The 26,160-nt window shown below is 43.2% G+C and overlaps 1 protein-coding gene across 2 annotated transcripts in view; it reads right to left on the reverse strand.

The window, feature by feature from the left end:
- Nucleotides 1–539: 539 nt before the first annotated feature.
- The window catches only part of AGBL1 (ATP/GTP binding protein like 1), a 403,598-nt gene continuing 377,977 nt past the window's right edge, over nt 540–26,160 (reverse strand). Inside the window, exon 23 of one of the 2 annotated variants that reach the window (XM_025211966.1) lies at nt 540–1,413. In XM_025211966.1, the coding sequence (XP_025067751.1) occupies nt 1,107–1,413 (307 nt within the window). In that variant the 3' untranslated portion in view covers nt 540–1,106. Of the gene's footprint in view, nt 1,417–26,160 lie in introns of both variants that reach the window. The other variant, XM_006030348.2, reaches the window with a different exon arrangement.

The raw sequence follows: 26,160 nt of genomic DNA on the forward strand, positions 1-26,160 counted from the left end.
TAATGCTGTGTGTGGACTGACTTGCATTATTGCACAGTAACTAATCAGGCATAAATTTGATACCTGCACCATGTAGGTATCAAATTTATGTTCAAGTTGGCGTAAGTCACCATAATTACTGTGCAGTATGGACATGCACATGCAGATGGTGCCCGTACTGCACAGTAATTTTGGTTACTGCACAGTAAATGCACACTTGTAGATGCCCCCTCTGTGGGACAAATGCTTCATACACATCTATTGGCATAAAAATGCTGCAATTCAACTGAGTCTATGACCACCAGATCAATTTTTGACTTTGTATTTAAGGATAGAATTTGGGTGAATTTCCAGCAACATATGAGCCTATGATGCTTTCACAGAAGAACTTTGAAATATATATCTGAGACGGTGACTAGATGAACATCAAACACCTCTTGCTTCCCCATCTGATCATTTGGAGAAGAAATGGATTAATGGCTTGACTCATACTTTACTGAGATACCTGATGTAAATCAAAAACGACATACTCCCATTCAAGTCAATGCCACAATGCCAGATTTATCATAGTGGCTAATATGTCCCTTTATTATCATGGGATGGGTTATGTATGGTCATACACGGGGAAGCTCTGCAAATACTGACCGTCAGAATAATTTATAAACTTTGGATCAGGGCTCTATACATTCAGACACATAATATAACTTTTCAGAAATAAAAGAAAACAATATATTGGCAAAAATCCCATGGAATAAAAAAGCTATTCTAAGATATTTGGGGCCACAACTCTTACTTCATAGTAATGGGAGAAACTGTGACCGACACTCAGACGATCAACCATCATTACAGTCTGTACCAAGCCATGGAGAAATAAAACAGAGAACGGAATTGCACTGGGAACCGTGTATGAGAATGGTATAGGTCCCTAGACTGCACCATCTGGGCAAGTGACTCCTCACTCCCCCTTGTCCACACAAGATAGGAAATCTCTCTCTATTTTACACAAACGTAAAGTCCGTTTTCCATGCATAACTGGGGCAGCGCATCTGGGGATGAAGCTGAAACTGGCAAACAGGAAAAGTGAGCAATGACCCATTTGCTCATTGCTCAGAAAATCAAAGCGCCACTCATGCGGGGCTGCTCTCAAACCCGGTGTAGACTCTGAGAGATGCTGGGGGCAGAGGGAGAGCTTTTTTATTGCTCGCTGACTGGCTGGAAATGTAAAGCCCTTTGAGAACCTTGGAACTGCAGGTCTGTCCCTCGCTGGTCCCCTCCTCTTCTGTCTCCCCTTCTGCCCTGGGGGAGCCCTCCTGGATCTCTTTGTCTAGCTCAGAGAAGTCCCCTTCCTCATCTGAACAGCTGTCAGTATTGTAATCTATTTCTTCCCCACAAGGAGGTTCGTCGTCGGTCTCCAGGTTGCTGCTGGTGCTTCTTCTGCTGAAGAATCACAAGAGAGGTAGAAGATCAACAAAGGGAGCTGGTTTTACATACTGATTAGAGCGAGGAACGTGGGTTAAGGAGTCCTGGGTTATATTCCCAGCTCTGCCAGTGAGGTGCAGTATAACATTGGGAAGCAACTTCCTCACCTGTGCAATGAGGAGAGTGCTATTTATCCACTTCACCGAATGGGCACAATATTAATTATTATTATGCCTTAGACATGCATGCCTGGTGCCTTACAGATGGACAACTTGATTCTTGCCTGGAGGAACTTACAAGATTAAGGAACTCAGGATATCACACAGGGAAGACAGGCTATTAGGTTATGAGGAGGTTGCTGGTTTAACCATCATCTGCATCATGTTAGTTTTGTATTTAGCATGAGACCTAATTAACCCGCCATGGCTTATAGCACTTTTAGCATCTTCATACAGTGTTTGGGTGTGAATTCAGTGTTATTAACATAAGGATGAGGAAACAGGAAGCGGAGTCTCTAGAGGCATCAATCATAGTGACCCCGAGGGTAAGGAAGGTTGCTACTTGAGAAGGATCAGAACCCCTTTGTAACAAGTCCTAATGAGACAGGGCCAAACTCAGAGGTGGGTCTAGGAGAATCTGAGCTGGTGTCACCTACACTGGTTTTTGACTTTCTGAAGGCACATGTTACATAGACTCTCACGAGCCCTTTAAATTCACTCATGCACTTGTGTTCAAGAATGACCCCTGTCATCCTATGCCCACATGCTGATTTTAGTATGTTTTGTATCAAATTATCCTCAAGTAATATTTATATAATAATTATAACCACAGATGCCTCTGTGGGAGAGGAAGCTTTTCCCATCTAGCCTATGAGTTCCAACCTGTCTCCCAACCCGGTAAGAGGATTGGATGGCTCATGGGAACCAGAAAACAGAGTATGGTCCTTCATGTTGAAGTCAATGATTTTAGTCCAGATCACATCCAGAGGGACTGGGACATGGCCTTTCATCTCTAGATCATTGTTTTCAATCTGATTCTGGGCAGGAATGTGTTTTGCTTTAGGGGGACGAGGGATGGAATAACTATCTTCCATCATGGAGTCAGCACTTCTAATTTGTTCTAGGTTGGGGGGATTGAATGGTTTAGCAGATGGAGTATTCACAGTTTTAATGTGTGGTCTGCTCATTTACATGTCAGCAGCTAGAATAATCTTCCAGCTCTCTGCTGTTTCACAGAAGTGCCAGCATCTGAGGTTTGAGAACATACAGGTGTGCAGTGTTGTTCTTGGGTGTATTGAGCTCTCTTCTCTTTACTGGTTTTCCTGTGATTTGAGCTTCTAGGGCCTAACTGTGTATGGGCTGCTATACAAACAAGAGCCAAGTATGATCTGCTCACTCCTTCTTTCCTAACTCATCTTTGATAATTCAGAGTTGTGCTATAAGGGACTCTCTGCAAGCTGAAGAGGTCTGTGTAGCTTTAATTAAATAAATGCATAATTATGCAGTTTTATAGTTTTTGGCTTCACTTCAGCCTGCCCAGAAATCTGGGTCAGGAAGGAGCTCACAAGTGAAAATGAGTGTGAGATGTGGAAAGAAAATAGCAAAAACAGGAGATTTTTTGTAGCACATATTTTAAAAACCAGTCCAGCTTTCTGCACAGTCTGACCACTGAGCTTGATGATTTTTTTGGAGCACACAGGAATGACCCAAATTACCTAGGCTACCATGGCAAGTGTTTGAGAGAGAGCAAAATTCATGGGATATGAGCCCTGTTTAATTTTAATCTCGGCTGTTGTTCTATGATGACCTAAAAAAAAAGATATATCTAAAATATGTATCTAGTTTTAGAACAGCACTCAGATGCTCTGAAATCCAGTCACCTACGGTTTGGGGAAGGGACTTAGGCACCACCAAGGCTGACTCAACCACTTCTAATTTAGAAAAGAGAGTTGACTCCACTGCTTGCTCTGTAGAGGTGTAAGTCAACCATCTACAAAGTAATGATAGGATCTGACTGAGTACACTACAGGTTGCTTAGAGGAGAGGACAGGGGAAGGATCAAGGGAAGCAAGATGCGGGAAATCCAAGTGCTTATTCCCTTCCTCATCAAAGAAACAGAGGAAGTAAGATGGGACAATGAGACTTCAGAGAGCTAAAGGATGGTGAAGGCAATCTAATGGACATAGAGGGTCAAGTAAGGCAGATAATAGATATACTCTTGAGTGACATATATCTAAATTTAGGCCTGGATTTTGAACTCCCCTGCAAAGTTTTGGAGTGTTTGAATCTGTAGCTGTAGCAAGCTCACTACAGACAGGCTCCAGTACTGAAGAAATCTGCATTTTGGTATGAGTCCAGATAGCAAATCTCTACTCTCTGAGCTCATTGAGGGGTTAGATTCAGGGTAGGATTTGGCCTTGTCTTGTGTACAAGGAAAGAAGCAAGAATAAAAGATAAAGAAGTTTATGAGAAAGAGGGAAACAAAGGGAAAGGAGCTTCTGACTTTCTCTCAGCGATCTAGGAAACACACCTTTGAGGAAAAAGGGGTATGGGGGAGAACTGACCTATAGGAGGTACACTCACTACTTTTTAAAAGTGCATTATTTCTGGTTCTTTATATTCCCTAATGTTACATGCTCCTTAATCTAAAGCAGATGCTCTTCAGACAGAGTGACAGTTTAGGTTGATTTTTCTGACATTGTTTCCACCATTGCCCTTCTTCTGTGGCTTCTGGTTTTCCAATTTTTCTTCCGCAGGAAAACTCCTTTCCCATTCTCATAGTTTCATAGTTGTTAGGGACTGGAAGGGGCCTTCCACATCCTCAGGTCTAGCCCCTTCCTCCACATGTTGGGGGGCTGGACCCAATGATCCTTTCCAGCTCCTAACAACTGTGAAGATCATTCCAATTACAATAGTTGAATGTGTACACCACAGAAGGAAAAACCCAAAAGAGCTAGAAAAGCAAAAACGGGCAATAGGCAATATGATTTTTTAATGTTGCTTTGATTTGTCCTGGGAAGCTTCAGACATGCATGCATGATCACAATGCTTTATCTCTTGGTTCTTTTACTACTCTGGAGTACAGACTTATGAGTTTTTTCTTCATGTCTGCATGCCTGCTGTAGCATTCACCCTCCATATCCATTTAGCAAAGAACAAAGTCTTCCTCATCTACTAGATGCTGTTGCATCCATGGCATGTCTTTCTCCATGTCTTTTGCAACATTATTTATTAATATTATACATTTTTTCATTGAATACAACCTCCATCACAAAATGCTTCAGGCATTGTACATATGTGCATGCATATAACATTTGTAGAGCCATATCAACAGAGATCTTAAGACAGAGTCAAACCACAGACCTTAGCATAACTGGCTACCCACCCAAACAGGCAAAAACCTATGAGAAAAGATAAATCTTACAACATGTTCTGAAGTCAGGCTTAGTTAAACCAAAGTAGAGGTGACATCCACCTTGATGACCTTCCGCTGAAAACTATCTTGATAACAGATCTAGATGTTCAACTCTAAGGCACTTAAGTTGATTTTAACTGGAAAAATGGCAACGAACTTGATCCAAAACCCAGCAAAATCAAAGGATATATAGAGTTTGGGTCAGCCCTTGGAAGAGTAGCTAGGTAGTCACTTGCATAGAACCAAACCATCTAGGACTGGTATCCATTCATATTCATATCCATATCCCTCCAGTATCCATATCAGCAACATCTTGGTTTGTACCAAGAAATAAATGCAAAAAGTATTTGGGGGATGATTACAGAAGTCTGCTATCCATGGCCCTTGCCACCATGTGAGTACTGTACACTTCCGATTTCTGCAATAACTTCCCAATGGTCTTCCAAGCTGTTATCTAGTCTTGTACAGTCTATGGACAAGAAAAGGCTCTGCTCATTGCCTATAATACTTGAGAATACATATATTAGGGCACAGCATTGTGTTAAAAAAGACACAGTCCTTGTACACATTGGATCAAATTATCAGTCTGTTACGTGAGTATTAGTTTGAAATAACTTCTCTGAGTTTCATGTAGCTACCCCAGATTGACCCTGGTGTAATTGAGAATCTGACTTGTTGCATTTCCCTTAATCGTATCTTGGGAACAGACCTGTGGGCTGCATTTTGAGAAGGAGAACTACAGGATATTAATGAAGTGATCAGTAGAAAGTAAATGGATAACATGGGTCAGATTTAAAACTAGTCGGTAACAACTGATTTTGGGTATTCTCAAGTGTACATCTTCCTGCTTCATTTCCTGGCAATTTTAGCACTGGTGAAAGGAGACATCTTGATACCTCTAGAGAATGGATTTGCCATTCCTTCCATACAGCAAATCCAAAACTGACATTGAGCAGCAGTTCAATGTTTCCTGTGCTACCAATACTATTGTGTTTTAACTTAGATCTTGACACTACTTCTGGGGTCAGAGAAGGATTCTGCCTTCATGGTTGATTCTGTCTTTGGCTTCTTTGCTGGGATTGCCAAGAAGAAGGCAGATCGCCAGTACATGTGGTTGTCACCCTGATTTGGACACATGTCCGCTAGCAGTTGGGCTGATACTGCTATCTTATATTACCCAGACAACTAACACACAGCTAGTCGAGGGTACCGACTTCTTGCTACTGACCCAAGCTCTAATCATCCCATGACTAAAGAGTAGAAAGGCTTTTATCGCATTACTAATCTCTACAAGCCAGCCAATTTTCTTCACATTTCTCTACAACATAGAATTTTCCATCCCAATAACTCATCTTCTACAGCGGGTGAATAAGAACCTACAACAAAGCAATAGAAATGGGTTAGTTCAAACAAGTCGGGTAGAGGTGCTTCTATAAACGGCTAGATGGCAGCATGTAGCATGCCGGGGAGCAGGTTAGAATCCCACTAATGAAGCTGCCAAAGTCATTAGATGCCGGCTCTCCACACTGAACAGAGCTGCTCCCTCAGGAGAGAATGAAAATGGTGAGACATGTTAATGAACAACCCTGACAGCATGTATATCATTGAAGAAGAGGGTTTTTTTTTTTAATCTTACATTTTTAAAGGCTGTAAAAAGCAGGAGACACGAGATAGATTTAGCAAAGAATAATGATATTGTCTTAAGGAAGGTAAACAAAAGGGAAAGCCAACAACATTACATAAATGATCTCGAAAGCAAATATAGTCTGTGAATAGTACAGAACACAAACTCAATACAGGCGAAGAGGGAATAGGTGATGTATCTTCAGCCAGTAAACCCCCAACGATCACTATAAAAGCATGCATGCACACTGGCTGGCCAACTGGTGTAAAGTCTGTAGCCTTGTAGCCCTTCTTTAACAGCCTTCTTTAATGCAGCCTATGGGAACCTCAACCACAATTTGCAACTTTATGATGTGATAAATAGAATTTCTTCGTTTTGATTTTTAATTTGCATATTTATTGAGATATGACTTGATCTTAATTAGTTCTGCTTTTGTATGAATGTGTGTGTAGGTGTATGTGTGTGTTTGCTTTTTTGGGATGCAGAGAAAGAGAGCGCTGTTTTGTGTAAAGGATTTCTACGTGCTCACTGGCTTAGTAAGAGGAGGAAAGGGAAAAAGCCCATTGTTCCCATTTATGCCAATATACTGTGACTTTTTGGTTTCAGTCTGAATCACTTCTTTCAGGTGCTTCCCCTGTGCCCCTTGTTAGAAGTCATTGTACCCGTTATATCACAGCGGGGTGCCAAACGCAGAAGTCAGCTGTCTTGCTGAATTGCACAGAAGAAAATACACCTTGTAATACTTGCTGATAAAATATGGCCACACACTGTACAAGGAAGAGACAGCTGATCTATCCCCGACAAATAATTTCTCTTTGCTTTCATATATACATGTGGGGCACAAGGAAAAAAAAAGAGAGATCCCTAGGGCATTTCTTGGGTTATTTCAGTCACATTTTACTCTTCTGGCAGGTCACCCACTCTCCTATATTTTACTGACTGCCTCAAAGAAAAGCATGTTTTATTTCTGACTGCTGGAAAATACAGGCTCCCTCCAGCTGTCCCTTTTAGGCATTTGGTAGCTTTTCCTTAGGGTTGCTACCTGTCCTTGATTTTGACAAGGCTTTCAGGGGCACGACACTACCGGAGCAATGGTAGGTTTACTTTTTTTCTTTACTCAGTTGCGTATGGCCTTACTGTACCAGTGAAGTCTGTGGTGGTTTTTGCCACTGACTTCAATGGGAGCAGGAGTACGGACATGATAGCTAATTGCTATGACCCAAAAGGGAGATGAATAGGAGGGTCGGGGTGCATTACTGATGGTGATTATATGAAGACTTCCCTGCAGGGAAGTGTCAGCCAACGTACAAATCTTTGCACTCCTTCGGATACCAGCAATAGTCTGCCCATTGGCTGCTTGATTGTTCTCCCCCCCGCCCCCCCATACCTTTCCTTTGTTATCATGTCTTCCACCCTTGACTTAAATTACACACTCATGGGAGCAGGGCCATGGCCTCTGTCTATTCAGTATAGAGTCATGCATATCTGCTGTATACAATGCACATAATCAAGCTGGACAGGAAACAGTTCTTCTGCTCAAAGGAAGTTTTTGGGGATTTCATAGGCTTTCTAAGGGGGAAGCCAAACCCTTTTTCACAGTGAAGGACCAGTGAGGAGGATACTCACCCACCTTAGTATGGCCTGTTGTCTGGTGGTTACCTGCCATGTGGGAGACCCTGATCTATTAACTTTAAACCAGAAACCCGAATCTCTGTTTCCAGCATCCCAAGTGACTGCCCTGATTGCCGGTCTGCTAGCTCCATTGAGGCTCTCTTGGTTTTTCCTGCTGGAAGTTTTACTTGGATTATTTGTTGGTGCACTAACTTTTTATTGGTGAGTAGAGACTTGAAGTACAAGGCCTTCTACCTGCAGTGTGAGTGCTGTAAACACTGGGATGCTGGCAATTCAGTGGCAAGTGAGAGTCTCTCTCCTTGTTTCATTGCAAAACTCCAGATATAGTCATAGATATAATTAAGATCAGATCTAAAATGATTCTCATTCAGCCTGGAGTGTCACCCTCCCAGAGGTCCTACTATTTTTGTAAAGTATTATTTTGGGGTGTGAATGGAAACACTTGGATCCAATGATGTTTTTTAATTAAGTGACAATTTTCTGGGAAAAAAAAATAAAAGGATGAAATTAGATGCTAAGAGTTATTGCAAACAACTCTGTCCTCTTGGTCTGGGTTTATATCCCATTAGTTTTGAATTCAGCTGCAGCATACACATAGATCATCCCATTTCTTCCTTTAAATTCTACCGGCTCCCCGGCGCCCTGCATCAGGTTCACTCTCGCATCAAAGGACAATCAGATTTGGCTCCGTTAAGAACTGATTGTCACCAGAGCCAGGAGCCAGCTTCACGGTGATATAAGATGGTTCCAGCTTAGAGACCCATCTCATTAATCTGCTTTGTTCCTGCAGAGTAAACAATAATGATATGAACTTTGTAAGCTCCCATGGGATTCCCTTTCCAGAGAGACACTGCCAGGACCTTTTACATTGTACAACATCTCCTGAGAAAATGCTGAGCTCAGCCCTGGGCAACGCCAGGTGCTCTGGCTTTTTGCCCACCCCAGCCCATCCTTTGACGAGAGCAATCTGGGATGTGAACATAATTATGAGCTGCCTCAAGTTTCCACTTGCTGTGGCTAAGCAATGTTTGGTCATTTTCGAAGCACAGTTTTTCTGCTGCATGAAGCCAAGAGAAAGGTGTAATTCATCGTTAGGACTTGTACTAATTAGTTTTTCAGGAGTTCCCAGGGTAATTGCAGCCTGTAATGTTTGTAATCGATTTGGCCAGATTAAAAATGGATGGCTGGTACAGCAGTTAGATCAGCAAGGCGCTAGTGGGGCTTTATCATCTGGAGGAGAATGAAGACAGCTTGTAAATACAGGGAAAGCATGCAGAGTAGGAAACAGTCTGCACCTTGGCATACCCTAGCCTCTGATCTTCATTCAGGCTTGCAACAGCCTAAGCTCAGGCAATATTTTACTAATATGTCTTGTGCTTGCCTTGTAAAACATGGGTGTTTTCATTCTTCTTATGGGTGGGTATATGACTTGTCACTCTCACTGGGGCAGTAAGAATGTGCAGCGTACAAATCTCATTACATGCCTTTTGGGATATGAAATAGTCTTAAATGCCACGAGAACGAAGATGAGTGGGGATAAGAATGAAGATGAATGGCGAAGAAAATTCAAACTGGGAATGAGAGGAACGGGCCAGATCAAAACCCTGGCAGGAGGAGGCAAAATGAAGTCAACAGATCCTTAATAGACAGAATGGGCTATAGACGGGGAAGAGAAAAGAGGCAGTGCACACAGATTGGAGGGGAAAAGCATTTTTAGCTGCGTGCAATATTGACTAAAGCATTTCCCCCCCTCCCCGCCCCCCGGCAACTCCCCCTCCGCCATAAGAGAGAAATATGTTCAGACTGCCATTCCAGTGTAGGGGCTCCACTGAACTGAGCCCCAGTCTCAGGGATTATAATGTCAATAGGAACCTTTGAAATCAGATTGTCTCTGAAACCTGGATTGGGAAAGAATTAGAAAAGGAGATTAGCAACATTAATTAATTGGCTTGCTAACATATTTATTACACACCACTGGATGACCTAGACTAGGCTGTAACATCCACCATTAAGGAAAAGCAAATCTGCACAAATTCTCCTTTAGGGAAGACAAGTTGGGCTTTGAGGCAATGTAGGGTAGAGGGGTATGAGTTAATAAGGGGAGTTAAGAATGGAGAAACCTTCCAAAGGTTCAGGGAATAAATGCATGAAGGGCAGATATCTCTTTGAGTCTTGCATCAGTAAACTTAAAACGGAAGTCTCAGAATGATAGTTTTCTTCCATGACATTTTTGGGGATTTTCTGCTTCCAATCAAGCTGGGTATTCAACCAGATAAGCCTTATTCATGATTGCTCCATATTTCTAGTTCCTGCCCCAGCTGGACTCAAAAAGCTCAGAGGCACCAGCTAGAATGTGATATATGGGGAAAACAAAAAAGGTAAATGAGCTTTTCTGAAACCCAAAAATTGGGTCAGGTTGGGGCTCTGGGGATCTTTTGATGTTATGCAAGCAGGGGATGGAGGTGGATCAAGACGTGCACTTGTGTGCATGCACGTGAACAACCTTCTTAACCTATCCTGCCCATAACATTTTCACAATGGAATATATTGACATGGCCCTGGTCTTAAATCCTAGAGTACCTATAGCTACTTTACAGAGAGTCTCTCTGGAAGGGAAGATCACTCTAAGCATATTTACCAGTAGAAAAGATACACAGATAAAGAACAAAGGTGCAGCAGTTGCTCACAAGGGGACCTTTGCAGTTGTAATGGCTGGTCAGCGCATGTGTGCAGGAAGGAAAATCTCTGTCCTTAAATTTTTGCCTTCACATGACAAAGACCAGTTTGGAAATGAGGTAGAGGTTAAATCTTCCCACTGAAGGCTACTGCCTTGGCATTAACTAAGGTTACTATATGTACAGATTGTCCATCTCTGTCCGGGTGGTTTTTTTTAATATCGACAAATGTCTGTGATTTGGGACTTTGATCTGCTCAGCATCAAAGTTTCCCCCAGCACTGGACTGCAGCAAGGTCGGGGAGGTGTCTGCTTCTCCAGCGGGGGAAGGAAATGGCAGAGGGGCAGCAGGGAGCTGCATGGCTGGGTCCTGTCGGTGCCTGTGCTCACAGGGGCAGGGCAGCCGGGAGATGCTTGCAGGGCTGGGGGGAGCACAGGGCTGCAGGTGAGAGTAAGGGGCACCGGCAGGGCCGGGGGGACAGGGGTCTGCGTGTTGGGAGTGAGGGGCACAGGCAGGGCTCAGGGAGCTATGGTTTGGGAGTGAGGGGCATGAGGGGGGCTGGGGGATTGTGGGTCAGGAGCACAGGGAACAAGTAGTGCCAGGGGGCTGCAGGTCGAAAGTGGGGGTCATCATCAAGGACAGTGGGGCTGTAGGTTGGAATTGAGGGGCACTAGCATGGTCTGTGGGGCGGGGGACTGTGGGTCAGGAGTGAGGGGAAGCAGCAGGGCTGGGGGGGCTCTGGCTTCGGATTGAGGGGCAGGGGTAGGGCAAAGGCATATCACTGCCCCCCACTATCATATTACCCTCGCCCCCACCCGACAGGTATCCTCTTTTTTTGAAACTGGAAATATGGGAACCCCACATTAACCCACCTCCTTAGATGTCAAAGCTCTCGCTCCTGATCTAGGCAGGCTGACAGCACAGACTGATACGTTTCATGTATATCACCCGCCACCTCTTAGCTAATTCTTCAACTCAGAGGACCGAAAATCTGGCAAAAAGCCAAGGCTCTGAGTTCAAGCTTAAAAGCGGTTATTATTTTCTTCCTCATGGAAGACAAACCTGTAAGTCAGTGCTATGCTAACATTGTATCTGTAACACCACTCCCCTAGCTTTAGGCCAATAAGCATTAATAAAACAAACTGACTTGAACAGATGCAAGTCAGATGCTAAACAGAGAGCTATGTGACTTGATGCAAATCCCCACAGCTCACTCATTTTCTTTCTCCCTCCTTCCCTGCAGTTTATTCTAATTAAGTTTAAGCACAAACACATGAAAGACTGGACCGGGATATCTGTGGGTATCGTGTATAGTTCTCAACAGAGTGATATAGTCTTGGTGCTTTGTTCTGGTGTTTTACGCTGTTAGTCTCTACCCCACATCACGGCCGCTGGGTTGGGCACAAAACAAAGACCCTCACTGCAAATTTCTCAGTTTGGGATCACACATTTGAATGACAGCAACAGTGACACCATCAGCACTGTCATTTAAGGCTGAGTTGGGGGTCTAATTACTGCTTGTATCTCAGTTCCCAGCGTGCAATATAGATGTTCCCTTTTGAACTGTATTGCACTATATCTAGATACTGAAGTCAAAGGGAGCTATGCCGATTTAAACCAGATGAGGACTGGGCCAGTACACAGAGCAAAGCACTTCAGTCCCCTGAATGTGTGATTTTCATTGGAGAAGTGCTTACAAGTGCTCAGTTTCTGTTTACACATGTCATTTTGCTTGCTCTGTTGCCTTTGGGGCAAACTTTGCTACCTTTCTTCATGTCGAACAATATCTTAGTCCACAGCTTGCTCCAAGGAAGTCAAATAGAGTACAAAGATCAAATCTGGCTTATTGTGCACCTGTAACGTGCAGCGAGAATCACTGCTAAAGACAGCACTTGAAACAGAAAGGGACATGACAGCATCCCCCAGCCAATCAGAACTGCCCGATGTTGTGATTTCACTCCCAGACGTAGCATATTAAAACAGGGTTTTCTGGGCCAATGCCATTTCCAATTTGTACGGACTGAACTTCTTGTAAAAACAGGAGCAGCCAGGGACCCGAAGAAATATGCATTTGAATGTATTTATTAAAACCCATTGAAATCCATTAAGTCGTTTAATAGTGTGGCAGTTTTAGAAAATATGATTTAGAGCTTGTTACAGATACTTTGTCATGATGTCTATGCCCTTAACAGCTTCTTTTCAAAATAATAATCATATTATTGATAATACAGAACCACCAACCAAATTAGTATAGTAAGATGACTGGATTTCTCATAATTGCTGATGGATGCGTTTAGTAATTGAGACATTGGCACCATGGGGTGGGGCGGGGGGAGAATTTTAAGGATTCTGGCTTAGATGGTGCACTCATGTTTTTCAGAATAAATAATGAAAGGCCTCCAGGTTTTCCTGCACTACAGCCTCAACCAGTGCAAATCCAGACAGCCCCATGGGCTTCACACCTGCTTAGCAACTGGCCCCATATATTTTATGTGAAAATTCAAAATTCCATGCACAGACTCCATAGTTTTCTGAGCGACTTAAAGGATTTAGGGATTTTTAAAAGCAAGACATTTAAGGGTGGCCCAGACATTTCCCGATATAATATTTTAAGCTGCATCTTTATTTTTCTGCCCACAGCTTTTCAGGTACAAGTAAGCACGCATGAAAATATCTGCAGTTGAAACTGATGCCAGGCAGACATCTAACTACCTGATCGCACTTTCAATGAATGTAAATGACTAAATTATATCCATTATCCTGTAAGTATTTGCACTATAAATATGTGAATGGCAGGTGTAGACCGAATGAGTGACTGCACCGAGGTCCCTTTCAAAATCAGATCCTTGCATTTAGAAAAGCATATCCATAGTTGCCATTTCTTCCATGAGAAAGTCTTTTTATATGAAAGCAATTTGACTGCTTGTGGGGACCCTGTCAATGTACAACCTATTATGAACTCCCTAAAACTATATCTCCCGGTTTTGTTTTCTGAGTACCATTTTGATTGTAAGACTGTTCTGTACCTTCACATTGGCTCTGTACTTTCCATTTTGAGCTGAAACACAAAGGAGCTCTCAGGAACACTAACAATGGAAAGTCATTATACCATGATGATATCCCATTCAAGTGGAAGCATCCATGGACAAAGAGCTGGCTGGTAGCAAACCAGATCAAAGCAGTTTTTCAAATCTTGGCCTCAGGTGGGTGGTGACCAAGCAGTAGGCCACCTAACAGACACTCTGGTCAACAGAGACTGGGATCATCTCCGAGGCAGGGTTGGGATTCCCGATAAAGAAGAGTTCTCACCAGCCTTTGAGAGTAAATAAATGAAGCTCTATAGGAAGAGAAGGATACAGAGAAGAATCCAAGATTCAAGACTTTCTGTAAATCTCTAACAAAATCACTGCAGATGCTCAAGAGAAGTTATGATTGAAGCAGAGAATCGCCTTACCACGGTTCTTATCTTCAGGGACCTGTATAGCTCTTCTGTTGTCTAAAGTAAGGAGTGATTGCTTTAGAAACACTTGCAAAATCTGCATTCCCTGTGCTTCAACTATCATGGGTCCCTAAGGCATAAGTTATTAATCAGATTGCACACCAGCACAGAAATCTGGGGAGAGTATGTTTCGGCTACTAGGGAGTCTTGATGGGTATGCCACAGCAGCCTTGGGGTTGAGGATTGCAAAGTTCCACTTTTAAAAAAAATTTTCAAACTGGATGTGTTTACACGTTCATTAGTGCCCAGTAGTTAATGCACATTTAATGTAGTACTTGCTTAATAAAGTACTAACTAAATGCACAGTAACTAGAGTTACTGCACAGTTGTGCCGGTGAAAACCTTTTAGGTGATGCTACTGCGCAGTAGCCTAATAACACTGTGCAGGAGCATATTAGCACTGTCCATGCTCTGACGCACTACTGCGCAGTGTTATTAGGCTACTACACATTAAGCGTCTCGTGTAGATGCACCCACTGTCTATGCACAGGGAGCAAACCTAGAAGTCAAAGAAGACAAATGTAGATGCACCCACTGTCTATGCGCAGGGAGCAAACCTAGAAGTCAAAGAAGACAAATGCGCCTAGACCTCGCTCAGACCAGAGGAGAAAATATTAGCATGTAGGCTCAGCAGATGGGTCCCAATACAGTCAGCAAGAAGATTTTGATGAGGGCTGTGACAAATGCCTTTCACAGGTATTCTTCCTGAAAGGGCCTTATGTAACCACAAGCTCCTTGAGATGAATTTGCCACAAACTACCAGAAACCTCATCCCAGACACTATTCTATTCTATTCTAAATAGGTTTTTATACCAGGCTTATCACTATAGTATCTGAGTGCCTTCTAGTTGTGTATTAAGCGATATGACTAACATCTGATAACTGTTCTCATATCCTTTCCCAAGGGTAATGTGTGCACAGCGGATTTTTAATTTTTAATAGATACATGTTGCAATCCAAGGTAGAAAAACAAGGTCAAAAGGAATGCAACTTGCACTCAGAGTAAACCGTGGTGGGGTTTGTGGTGGGAACACATGATGAAGTCTGTCTGAGAGACAGACTGAAGATCAAAGATGGCAGAATCTCTTTAATTAATGAACCAGGAAAAGTCCCCCTAACCACCCAACCTTAAGTCTCCGCTCAAACTATCAACCAACCCAAAACCAAAGCAAACCTGAACTTTTGCCCTTAATTTCAACAGATCACAAAATGATTGTCTGTCTTTGTTCCCCTGAAAACTAAATCAGAAAACTCATTTAACCTTATTTCTGTGTGCGGGGTGGGGGAGAGGAAAGAGGGAGGCATTGCATATCTGCCGGTCATGCTTGTTAACAAAAAATGCCATGGAGGAGACTATTTTTACAAATTCCCTGATCTTGTCAAAATTACAACCTACAAGAAATTCCACAAAGAATGCTGGTCTCATGTAACTTCCAAGCAGAGTTAGGTGCCCTTTAGGTAAATGTCTCAATAACATCTTCATACGTTCTCAAGATTGCTTTTCACTAATCGTAATGGGTGAAATTTAGAGGGTTAGCACAAAAGAAGTAAACTGAGTGCAGGAGTGAAGTGCCACTTACATCCTCCTCCAATTTTCAGAAAAGTCTTAAGTAGAACATCCATCGTGAATGTTCCCTCAGCCCACGAGTGAAGGGTTCCCATTAAGTAAAAGAAAAAGAAAAGCACCTTGTGTTCTGCAGGCCTGTCAAGATGCCACTATACCATGAGAAGTCAGAGGTATTTATTGGCAATGCCACTACTACTTATTAATAAACTATAGATTCAATTTCTTAATCCCTGCATTTCCTCGTGTTGAGAGGAAAAACTTACATTTAGGCTTTCAAGTTTTACAGGTATCCCCCCCGATCTTCTGTGTGTATAATATGGCATATATTATGGCTTTTTATGAAGCAAGCATAATTTTTATCATTATTTCAATAAAAAATAGTTCACACCTATAAAAATTGAAATATTCCCTTCATGAGAACGAGTCTCCAGGATGCAATGCCTACCTGCTCCCAACAGAGATGATTCTTTTAGAAGAAAAAAAAAAGGTAAAATCTGGGTATTTTCTGAGTCTATCTCACAAAGAAATCTGTGCTCGGATTTTCACTTCAGCCGCGTTTGTCAATCTTAACATAAAACCCCAATTACATTTCCCTCCGTAGTCTTGCGATAAAAAAAAAATTAGAATATAAACATTCACTAAAACTGCTAAAATTATCCTAACACAATCACAAACACAAGGTTATTCTGAGTTAATGCAGCGGCAACAGAAAGTGACAGAGAACTACAAAAGTATTCATTTAATCAAAATGGGCCACATATTTGAATAGATGGAACTAATTAGAGCACAGCTTGCATAGCGGTGAAACAATCATTTCATAGAGAACTACCCTGGGCATTTAACGTCACCCTTTGATTTACAGCTGCCTTTGCTAAAAGGCCAGCTCTTGCTCAGTGAGTATTTAGGTGGAAAGAAGCATGTATTTCTTCACTCTAGAGAAAAGTTAGCCTTGCACTTAAAGAACTGAATTGGTGTTTAAGAATTGTGTGTTCAGTTTCTGTCACAGTCCCCTCAGGTAAGTCACTATATTTCTCTGCTTCAGTTCCCATGAACATGAAGATAATGATACTTTCAGTTGCCCTTTGTCTGTTCTGCCTTTGGGTGGTTAGTTCTTGGGGCAGCAAAGTTTCTTCCTCTGCATTTGTCCAGTGCCTTGCAAAATGGGGCTTTGACTCAATATGACCCACTCTGGAGATCTTCAAAAAGCATCCTGACACCTACCATGCTGGGGCCATTTGATCCCAGCAGTCTTTGCTGCCCAAGTGCAGAGGGACTGGACCCAATGATCTATAAGGTCCCTTCCAGCCCCTAACAACTATGAAACTATGAGGTCAGTAGCGAACACGTAAAAATAAGTATCGGACTCACAAACATCAGGCACAGAAAGAATAGACTAATGGATTAGGAGGCATGGCAGGGCCAGGCCTAGGGCCCCAGCTCCAACGGGATGGTGGTTATATCATCAGCTTTTGAATGTGTATCTCTTTTTAAAAGGTTATAGCACTCTTTTGAACATGCCTGAGGCAGTGGCATTTGCTCGAACATGCAAACAATCTGAAACGATGGCATTAAGAGCGGTGAACTGCCCTATACAGCTCGGTGAAGTGGTAACTCCCAGACCTACTTTGGAGACTCACTGACTCCAGCCCAGAGGAAACAATCTGCAACGATGGCATTAAGAGGGGTGAACTGTCCCTATACAGCTCGGTGAAGTGGTAACTCCCAGACCTACTTTGGAGACTCACTGACTCCAGCCCAGAGGAGGGCTATGTGTGCAGGCTGAATGAAAGAGTAATTATGGGCCAGACCCACTTATCCTAGCAGATAACCAACCTGAGTTTTAGGGTAACTACCCTTCATACGCTTGTTGCTACCTCTCTGGGGAAAGCCCTACTCTCAGCCCTACTGCTCCTCATGACAGGAGGGACCAAGGGAGTCCATTCTAGGTGCCTTGAGGGCCCACTGCCTTTGCCTTCCCTCTTTTGGGGTTGATACTTCTGCCACTCTTACCCCAAGAAGAAGGAGACTGGGAACAGAGCCATGGGTGGCCTTTTGTCATGGTGTGTCTACGGTCCTAGACCCACTCCATCTAGCAATATGGAGGACAACGTCTTCCTTCAGCAAACAGAGATTTCAGTACAGAAGATAGCAAATGCCCAGATCCATCAGGGAATCCAGCACATTTTCATAATTCTGCCAGAGATAGTCATGTAAGTCCTGAGCTCAAGAAATGAGGAGCAGGCAGGCCTCCCACAGACATCAATAGTAGCAAGAGGTGCTCTGTGGCACAGATGATTAGCCGCTAGGTCATATTTCAAAGTGAAGCATTGTGATTCTCATAGTAATGAAAACGCAGCTGCATTAAAGGGTCAGGGGAAGAGACCATGCAGCCTCTGGAAAAGAAAACACCTTTTGAGAACCAAAATGAGGTCGGATGACAAGTTTTCCGAGAGTTTCTATGCTCAGCTTCCCTTCTGACTCTGAACTGCCCCTCTGGTTGGTCTGTTCATAATCCACACTCTAAAGGCTAGATGCCAAGCTGGAGGTTATAAAGTATCAAACTTTGGGCTTTCTGATCCAGCTGGAATTCAGATCTCATTCATTTGGAGAAACTTCAGTGTTTGGGCATTAGCTTTTATATTTACTTTTTTTTTCTAGGTTTTCCTTTCTTTCTTTCATGGCACCAAACCTAAGTGACATCTGCTTCTCTCATGGTAGCTTCTGTCCAACAGCAACTGAAATATCAGGAAGGGACCAGATTGTGAATTCTTTTCACCCATAAATTGTGCCCCAAGGCATTGACAAAGCTCAGGAAAATCATAAACACCAACCCAATTAGTTGAAATACAAATGCCAGAGCTCATATATACACTCACAGGAATATGTATAACCTTTGGAGAGGGCTTTTGTACTCCATGCCCAGAGATGAGACCTGTACTCAGTTTCCCTTTATTATATCAAATCATTGCAATGTGGGTTGTGTTATGCTGTTCCTGTCTTGGTGCCATGTCTGCTACTGTCTCTTGTGGCTGTAGCACTGAGTCTCTACAGAGCTATAGCTGTTGCTGGGGGAGAAGCCAAATTCTGGTGGTGAAGGGCAAGCTTTCACTGACTCCCTCCTGTTCTGTATGGCCAACCCAATGATAAACTGTGTCAAATTTAATGGTGCATGGTACAAGCAATTCACTATCAAGGAGAAAACCACCTCAGAAGCAAGATGGGTTATCGGCTTAGCTAAGAAAGCAGCCTATGAAGAAAGCGATTTCAGAAATCTATATTTCAGATGTCTCCTTAAGCCTAAAACTTTGTTTGAAAACTTCATGCCTCTCTCCAGCAGCAGGCTGGCAAAACCCACTAAGATCAGATCAAATCAGATCAGAGATCAGTCTAGATGAAAAAATAATAGACTCATTGTATAAGAAATGCTGTACGCATGTAAGATACAGGAAAGGTGATGCTGCTTTATCCTGCAAGGATTCAAAGCTGATATTACCTGGCTATTTTCTCATGGCTTTTATATTTTCCATCGATGAGCCACTCCGCCTTTGGACTCCTCCAAAATATGAAGGACTCTTAAAAACAATAAATTCGCTGTACATAGAACGCTTGCAGCTTGAAGGAGCTTTACAAGACATGGCACAGACATTCAGCAATGTAAATCAGAAAACTCTTTTGAAGTAATGGGATGAGGATGATTTGCCCTGATTGAGAATCTGACTCCATGTCTATACCTTATCCCTCTGCAGCCACTTCTGGGGAGGAATACAACGGTCCTTTAAAAGTCAGGACTTAACAGTTTGGGACAGAGAGTGAAGGATATATGCACAGTATTCCCTGCAAGGATTTTTGGCAAGGACACCAGGGCCCTCACCTTTATAACACTTGGTGTATTCCTTGGTCTGATGATGGGTCCAGGATCTCTCTCGGGCCGCCCAAATTTACAGACTAATGGAGCTCCAAGGGGATACATCCACTGGCCTTGCTGGCTACCTTCTCATACTATGTGTGTGTAAGTGCTCGGACTTCCTATTTGATCTAGTTGTTTCTGAGACTCCTAGATATACAAGCCCATTAACCATCCCCATGCCCATAAAACACTCAAGTAACTTGTCTCCATCATATGGAAGCTGAGTCCACTGAAATAGTGACATGGAAAAGAGTTCATCCAAAGGTGTATAGGAAGATGGAAGTGGAGCCAGGAATATAGAAGCCAATCTAAGACCTCCAGCCATCTGCTTTAAATACTAGACAGCACAGTCTCCTTCCATTCTCATGCTGTCTCGGGCATTTAAAAGCAGTAGCATTTCCTGAGGGCCACAGAAACACAACCAGAGATGAGAAAAAAAAGCCAGCAGTCTTCGGTAAGGTGAAAGCTTTCCAAATGACCCATCCCTTCAACATCTTGTCCATGCTTTGCTCTTCTCAGAAGCCATACCTTTCCCCCATCCTATTCCCTGTGGTCAGGAAACATCGAGTATTTCTCTCCTTCTAAAAGGGTCTCCTTTGAAAAGGATTAATTCACCCCTGTTCAAATACAAACCTATCCATTTCCTCTGATGGTGACAATAGATCTTGATATTTTGACTGCACTGGGAAGTGTCCCCTGATATCAAGCATTTATTAGTACAAGATGTATTTTGGAAGATAAATAAAAAAATCACTGCTCAAAAAAAGAAAGTCAAATGATGGGCAAACAGGAGGCAGGGGGAAAAGTAAAATAATAAAAAAAAAATCTTCTCATTTAACCTGACAGGATTTTAATCATTTTCCCTGCATGTGGTGCCCAAGAGCCCTTGGAAGGCTTCCTGCCTCCTGAAAGAGACTCAATTGGCACCTACTACATAAAGTAGTTGATTCTTTCACCATAACATTAAGCATCATTACTGGAAATAAATTATAAAGTTCAGTACTGATTTCATATTTAATTTGGCATTTGAAGCCATTAAACATATATAATCTTTCATTCTCCCCACAAATTGGTGTCTGGGCCCTGAAGGCAGCATCTGTAGTGAGCTAAAATGGAGTGGCATGTGGAGTTTTTGCGGGGGAAATGTTACAAGGATGCATTAGGTGGAATGATTTATAAAACATATAGTTTATATAATGTCCATTATAAGAAAGGGGAAATTGAACTGCTCATGGTTAAAGTCTGCTTTGAAGAATTAATTATGCTGAGGGTAGTTGCCAGAGGAGACCCACTGAGGTTAATATATTTCTCCTTTCAGCTGTGTAGGCCAGCTTTCCAAGCCTCCTCAGGTCCCAAGTGGAATGATATGACCAAATCCAGCCCTGTTCCTGTCAAATGGGCTTGATGAGTATCAATGCAAGCCAAGTGCTCAGGAAGGGCACAGGAGCATTACAAAGCAAACTCACCAGTGACCCAAGAAAAAGCATCCCCTGCCACCAAAACAATAAATGTACATGCTAAGTGGACAGACACTTGACTGGAAGGCTAGGGACAAAAGTTACACATATACCAGTTTAAGCGATCAGAAACTGGTTTAAACCTCTAACAACAGAACATACGTTCAGGGCACATACACCAGTTTCAAAATGGCTGAAACTGGTTTAAGATAAACCTGGTTGAATGTAATATCAGACTTTATTAATTTGGGTCAAACTGGTTTATGGAACTTCTGTCCCACAGCCCTTCCTGGATTAAGTGTAATCATAATCCCCCAGGATCCCAGCATGCTTTTCAGCTCTGGGCTAGGCTGTCTGCTCCAAAGAGTAGGGTTGGCTCCGTCCCTCTCTCCCCTAGCCAGAGCTCTGGCTGGCTGAGAAAGAGATGGGGGTCTGCCTGGCTTCCCCCTGCTCCACCCTCCACTCGCTCACTGCTCAAGCAAGGATCCCCCTCCCACACAGCAGGGACCCCAGCTGGCATTTGGCCACTCCACCCCCATGCTAGCTAATGCTGACAGGCGTCTGTGTATGTGTCTCCAATTTCACTGAACAAAGGCAGACAGAACAGTATCTGCTTAGGGCTTTTTGGAACTAATCAGCAGGTCATCTAGGAATGTCTCTCCCTCCTTCCTTACAAATGCCTTGGAAGAGGTTGAACTAATGAGAGAGGTTTTGTTTTCTTGATGGGCTGATAAGCTTTGTGTTCTGATAAGCTCCCTGCTGGCTTGCTTGCTTCAAAGGCCACAATCTGTCAATGTTCAAGAGGGGACAGAAAGAGGTGTGAGAAATGACCTGGTTTGCAATGAATGCGGCGCCTGTCCATTTACTACACACGGTATGAAGAATCAGAGAGAGAGGAGATTGAAAAGTTCAGCATCACCAACAGATGCATGCAGTCAACACAAGCAGTCTTCCCTTCCCCCCTAGCCCTTTTGCCTCAGAGTGCTAGCCAGGGGCCAGGGTCTGGCAACACTCCCCACCCTTTGAGCAATGAACTGGGAAAAGCCTGGTGAGAGCTGCTTCCTGCTTCCCCTACAGGCACACCCTAGCTGGGGACTGTGGAGGTCAGGGTGGGTTTTTAAATACCTCCCTAATCATAGTGACCTGCTGGGGCCTGGCCATGCCCCCCACCCCCTAGCTCAGCACTGTCAAAAGAAAGGGAGGGCTCACTCTAGCACCCCCTGACTTCTAGCCTGAGCCACTGCATGTGCCTGCATTTCCTGATTCAAAGAGCTGAAAGGACTGTGTACCTGCCAAGACCTGAATTTCCCTTGCTGCTGTGGATGGCCACTAACTAAAGGGAAATGAATTCTTTTCACCTGCTGGGGAATCTATAACAATCAGACAGGGAACAGATATTCCTAAATTCAGGTCTGTGCAGGTAACCATGTCATGAGCAGATGTATCATCTTATTCTCTAAAATGTAGTTGCAAGTGCAAAGACTGGCGAACGTACATGTTCAAACAGAAAGAAGAGGAGAAGCAGCATTAAGTACAGCCTCTCTGTCATTCTCCACCTTTTTTCTCTCTTCTGTTTTTCCCTCTCCTCCGCTCACCTTTTGCTTGTTCACTACTTCCCTCTTTCTCTTATTTTCTCTTCCCCCTTGTTTCCTTTCACACTCTGTCTATCCGTTCCCTTCTTCCATATTCTTTGCACCATCTCATCCACACCTGGCTTGCTTTCCACTTCTGACCTTGGGATCTTAACACTAAACATTGAGTTCTTTATTCCAGTGTGGTTTCAAGTCTCAATTAACTTGGGGATGCTTTCATTTTTAACAGAGTGGCTCTGAGGTCTATTACAGATGAAGCTGTGCATGATTACAGATACCTGTGGCAGGCTTCTCCCCCACACTAATGTAAGAAGCTCCCTGCTAGACCATCAATGTTGTGTCCATCAGGAATGAACAGCTTGGATCCAGGTGATAAATTGCTGTTTTTGCTAGAGCTGTTACCATCTCTTAAATGTTTAACAACACGGTAGTACACATGTTTAGTGACTCTGCTTGGTTACTTTTATTGTGGATGAAGTACCATTCAGTTTCTTAGGTCTGTGTGTCAAATATTCATAAATGGTAAGCTATTTGAAATATCTATCTGTAGTATTTATTTATAGAATGTATTTATCAACAGCATCAATCCTGGGGAGCCTTGCTGCAGTATTATCTATTGCCTTATCCATTTTTCCACTGTCTCTCTCTATCCTACAGCATCCTTCTCTCTGAAACATCTATCCATGGTATTTGTCTGTCCAAAGGATCTTTCCATGTATGCTCATGGTATCTATCTCTTTAATTATATCAATATATCCACACAATCTAATGCTCTACGTCTGTCTAAAGCACTAATACCATATATTGCCATGCTATCTCTTTATCTCTATCTATCCAACAGTGTCTCGCACACCACAGCATCCCTCTATCCTTACAGTCTTTCTCTGTCACACATAACACAACTATGTAGCCAGGGATTTTGGACCCCAAAAGAAAGCACTTTGCTGTTATCTTATGCCTCCTGTTCCACAAAGTCACCAATTCATTTCTCTCACTTGTTGGAAAGGAGAGGCATGAGAAATGAACTCTGACAGGGCACAAGCATCTTAGGGTGAAAGGCTGTTTCCAAGACTTGATTGCCTCTGGTTGCATAGCACAGCAGGAACATAGGCACAAAAGGGGCCTCACAAGTCATCAAGACCAGACTTCCCTTCTTTCAGTATTTCTGTTCAAATCTGGAACACATATCATTACACTCGGCAATGCGGGAAGAATCTTGACAATGTGCACACACTTGTATGGCAGGAAAAGATGGGGCTCCTCTGGGAAGAGCATCTTTTGGCTGGCTAATGTACATGTGCAAACAGAAAAGATGCAGCAGTCACTCCAACCTCTCTGTCATTCTCCACCTTTTTCTCCCTGTCCTGTTTTTTTCCTCTCTTCTCACCTTTTGCTCTTTCACTACTTCCCTCTTTTTCTTCTTTTCTCTCCCCTTTGTTTCTTTTTACTCTCTGCCTGTCCTTTACCTTCTTCTGCATTCTTTGCACTTACAGAATAAGTTAAGATGCCTCCTTTTAAAAAATTCACTGCCAAATAAATATTAAAGTGGTGAAAAATCCATTTATCTCTTTATAATTTACTGTGATCAGCAACACAAGCCCGAGCACAACAATGTGGGGTTAAATAGTCTTTGTAGTTTACCCACTTCACAGGCTTCTGAAGGACTCAACGACCTTCAGTCCTTAAAGAGCCTCTGACTGGGTAGAAATTGCTTCCCCTGCCATGAGCAACAATCTGATTGGCATGGGGAGGGATGTACTTTCAGGGGTGGGGGAGGAAGGACAATGAAAATTGCAACCTTTTTTTGTTTTCCTCTCTCTCCTTCTCTTCTGGATGAATCATGACTAAAAATACATCAAAGATGTTAAGATCACCTGGAACCCATCAGAGACTGTTAAAAAATGTTGTGAATGGCTAAGGAAAGAAAAATACAGAAATCTATAATGGAAAAAAAGGGAGGGAGAGAAAGTCTTCACGGTGCTGGGTTTACTCTTGGAGCAAAAATCTATGCTATAGGGCTGGGTAATTTGCAGTCCGATGGTGCCAACATGGAACGATGGAAGCATAAAACATTTATTAACCAATCCCTAATAGTCAACTTCAATGTTTTATGATCATGTCCAATTCTTTTCCCGGTCTAGTCCTTCTGGAGGCCATGGAAGAAGGAGTAAGACAGTCAGAGGGTGAGAGAGTACAAGTTAAATAATATTGAAAAAGAAGGGTCAAATGGTGCTTCCAGAGAAGTCAGTGGAACCTGCCATCACTATGTGGACTTGAGTGGGAACAGGATTTGGCCTGGGTAACAACAGTTTTGGTGACAATGGTGCCTGGATGTAGTGTGCACATGCCATCTCACAGACCCAGAGCATATATGAGAAATATGGATTGTTCTCCAGAGTGTGTTCTCCACTTCTTTGTTGTGTAGCTCAAACTAGGGGGTTCTGCCCCTCACAGCCCATAGGGTCCCAGAGATGGGGCTTATCACATGATTCATAGATTCATAGATTCATAGACTGTAGAGCTGGAAGGGACCACAAAGGATCATCGTGTCTGACCCCCTGCCCCTGGCAGGAAAGAGGACCGAGGTCAGATGACCCCAGCCAGGTGACTATCTAGCCTCTTCTTGAAGACCTTCAATCTAGGTGATAGCACCACCTCTCTTGGAAGCCCATTCCAGATCCTGGCTACCCTTACTGTGAAAAATTTCTTCCTAATATCTAACCTAAATCCACTCTCAACTAGTTTACACCATTATTCCTAGTCACTCCCTGGGGCGCCTTCGTAGACAGCGCTTCCCCTATTCCCTGTTGACCTCCCCTAATAAATTTATAGGCGGCCACAAGATCTCCCCTCAGCTGTCTCTTGTGAAGGCTGAAGAGATTCAGCTCTCTCAACCTCCCCCCGTAGGGTCTATCACGAAGGCCACTAATCATGTGAGTGGCCCTCCTCTGGACCCTCTCGAGATTCCCCGCATCCCTCTTGAAGTGTGGCGCCCAAAACCGGACACAGTACTCCAACTGCGGCCTGACCAGTGCCGCATAGAGGGGGAGCATCACCTCCTTTGTTCTATTAGTCATGCACCTGCTAATGCACGACAAGGTGTGATTGGCCTTGTTGATGGCCTCGTTATACTGCCGGGTCATGTTCATCTTGGAGTCAATTATGACTCTAAGATCCCTCTCTGCCTCCGAGCTGCTGAGAAGGACACTCCTCGACCTACAGGTGTGCTGGGGGTTCCTCCTTCCCAGGTGGAGTACTTTACACTTATCTTTATTAAATTGCATCCTATTTCTCTCTGCCCATTGATCCAACCTGTCCAGGTCAGCCTGAATCTGCTCCCTGCCCTCCAGTGTACTAACTTTGCCCCATAACTTGGTATCATCAGCGAACTTGGA

This window comes from Alligator sinensis, unplaced genomic scaffold (assembly GCF_000455745.1).
Source record: "Alligator sinensis unplaced genomic scaffold, ASM45574v1 scaffold857_1, whole genome shotgun sequence".
Lineage (NCBI taxonomy): Eukaryota > Metazoa > Chordata > Crocodylia > Alligatoridae > Alligator > Alligator sinensis.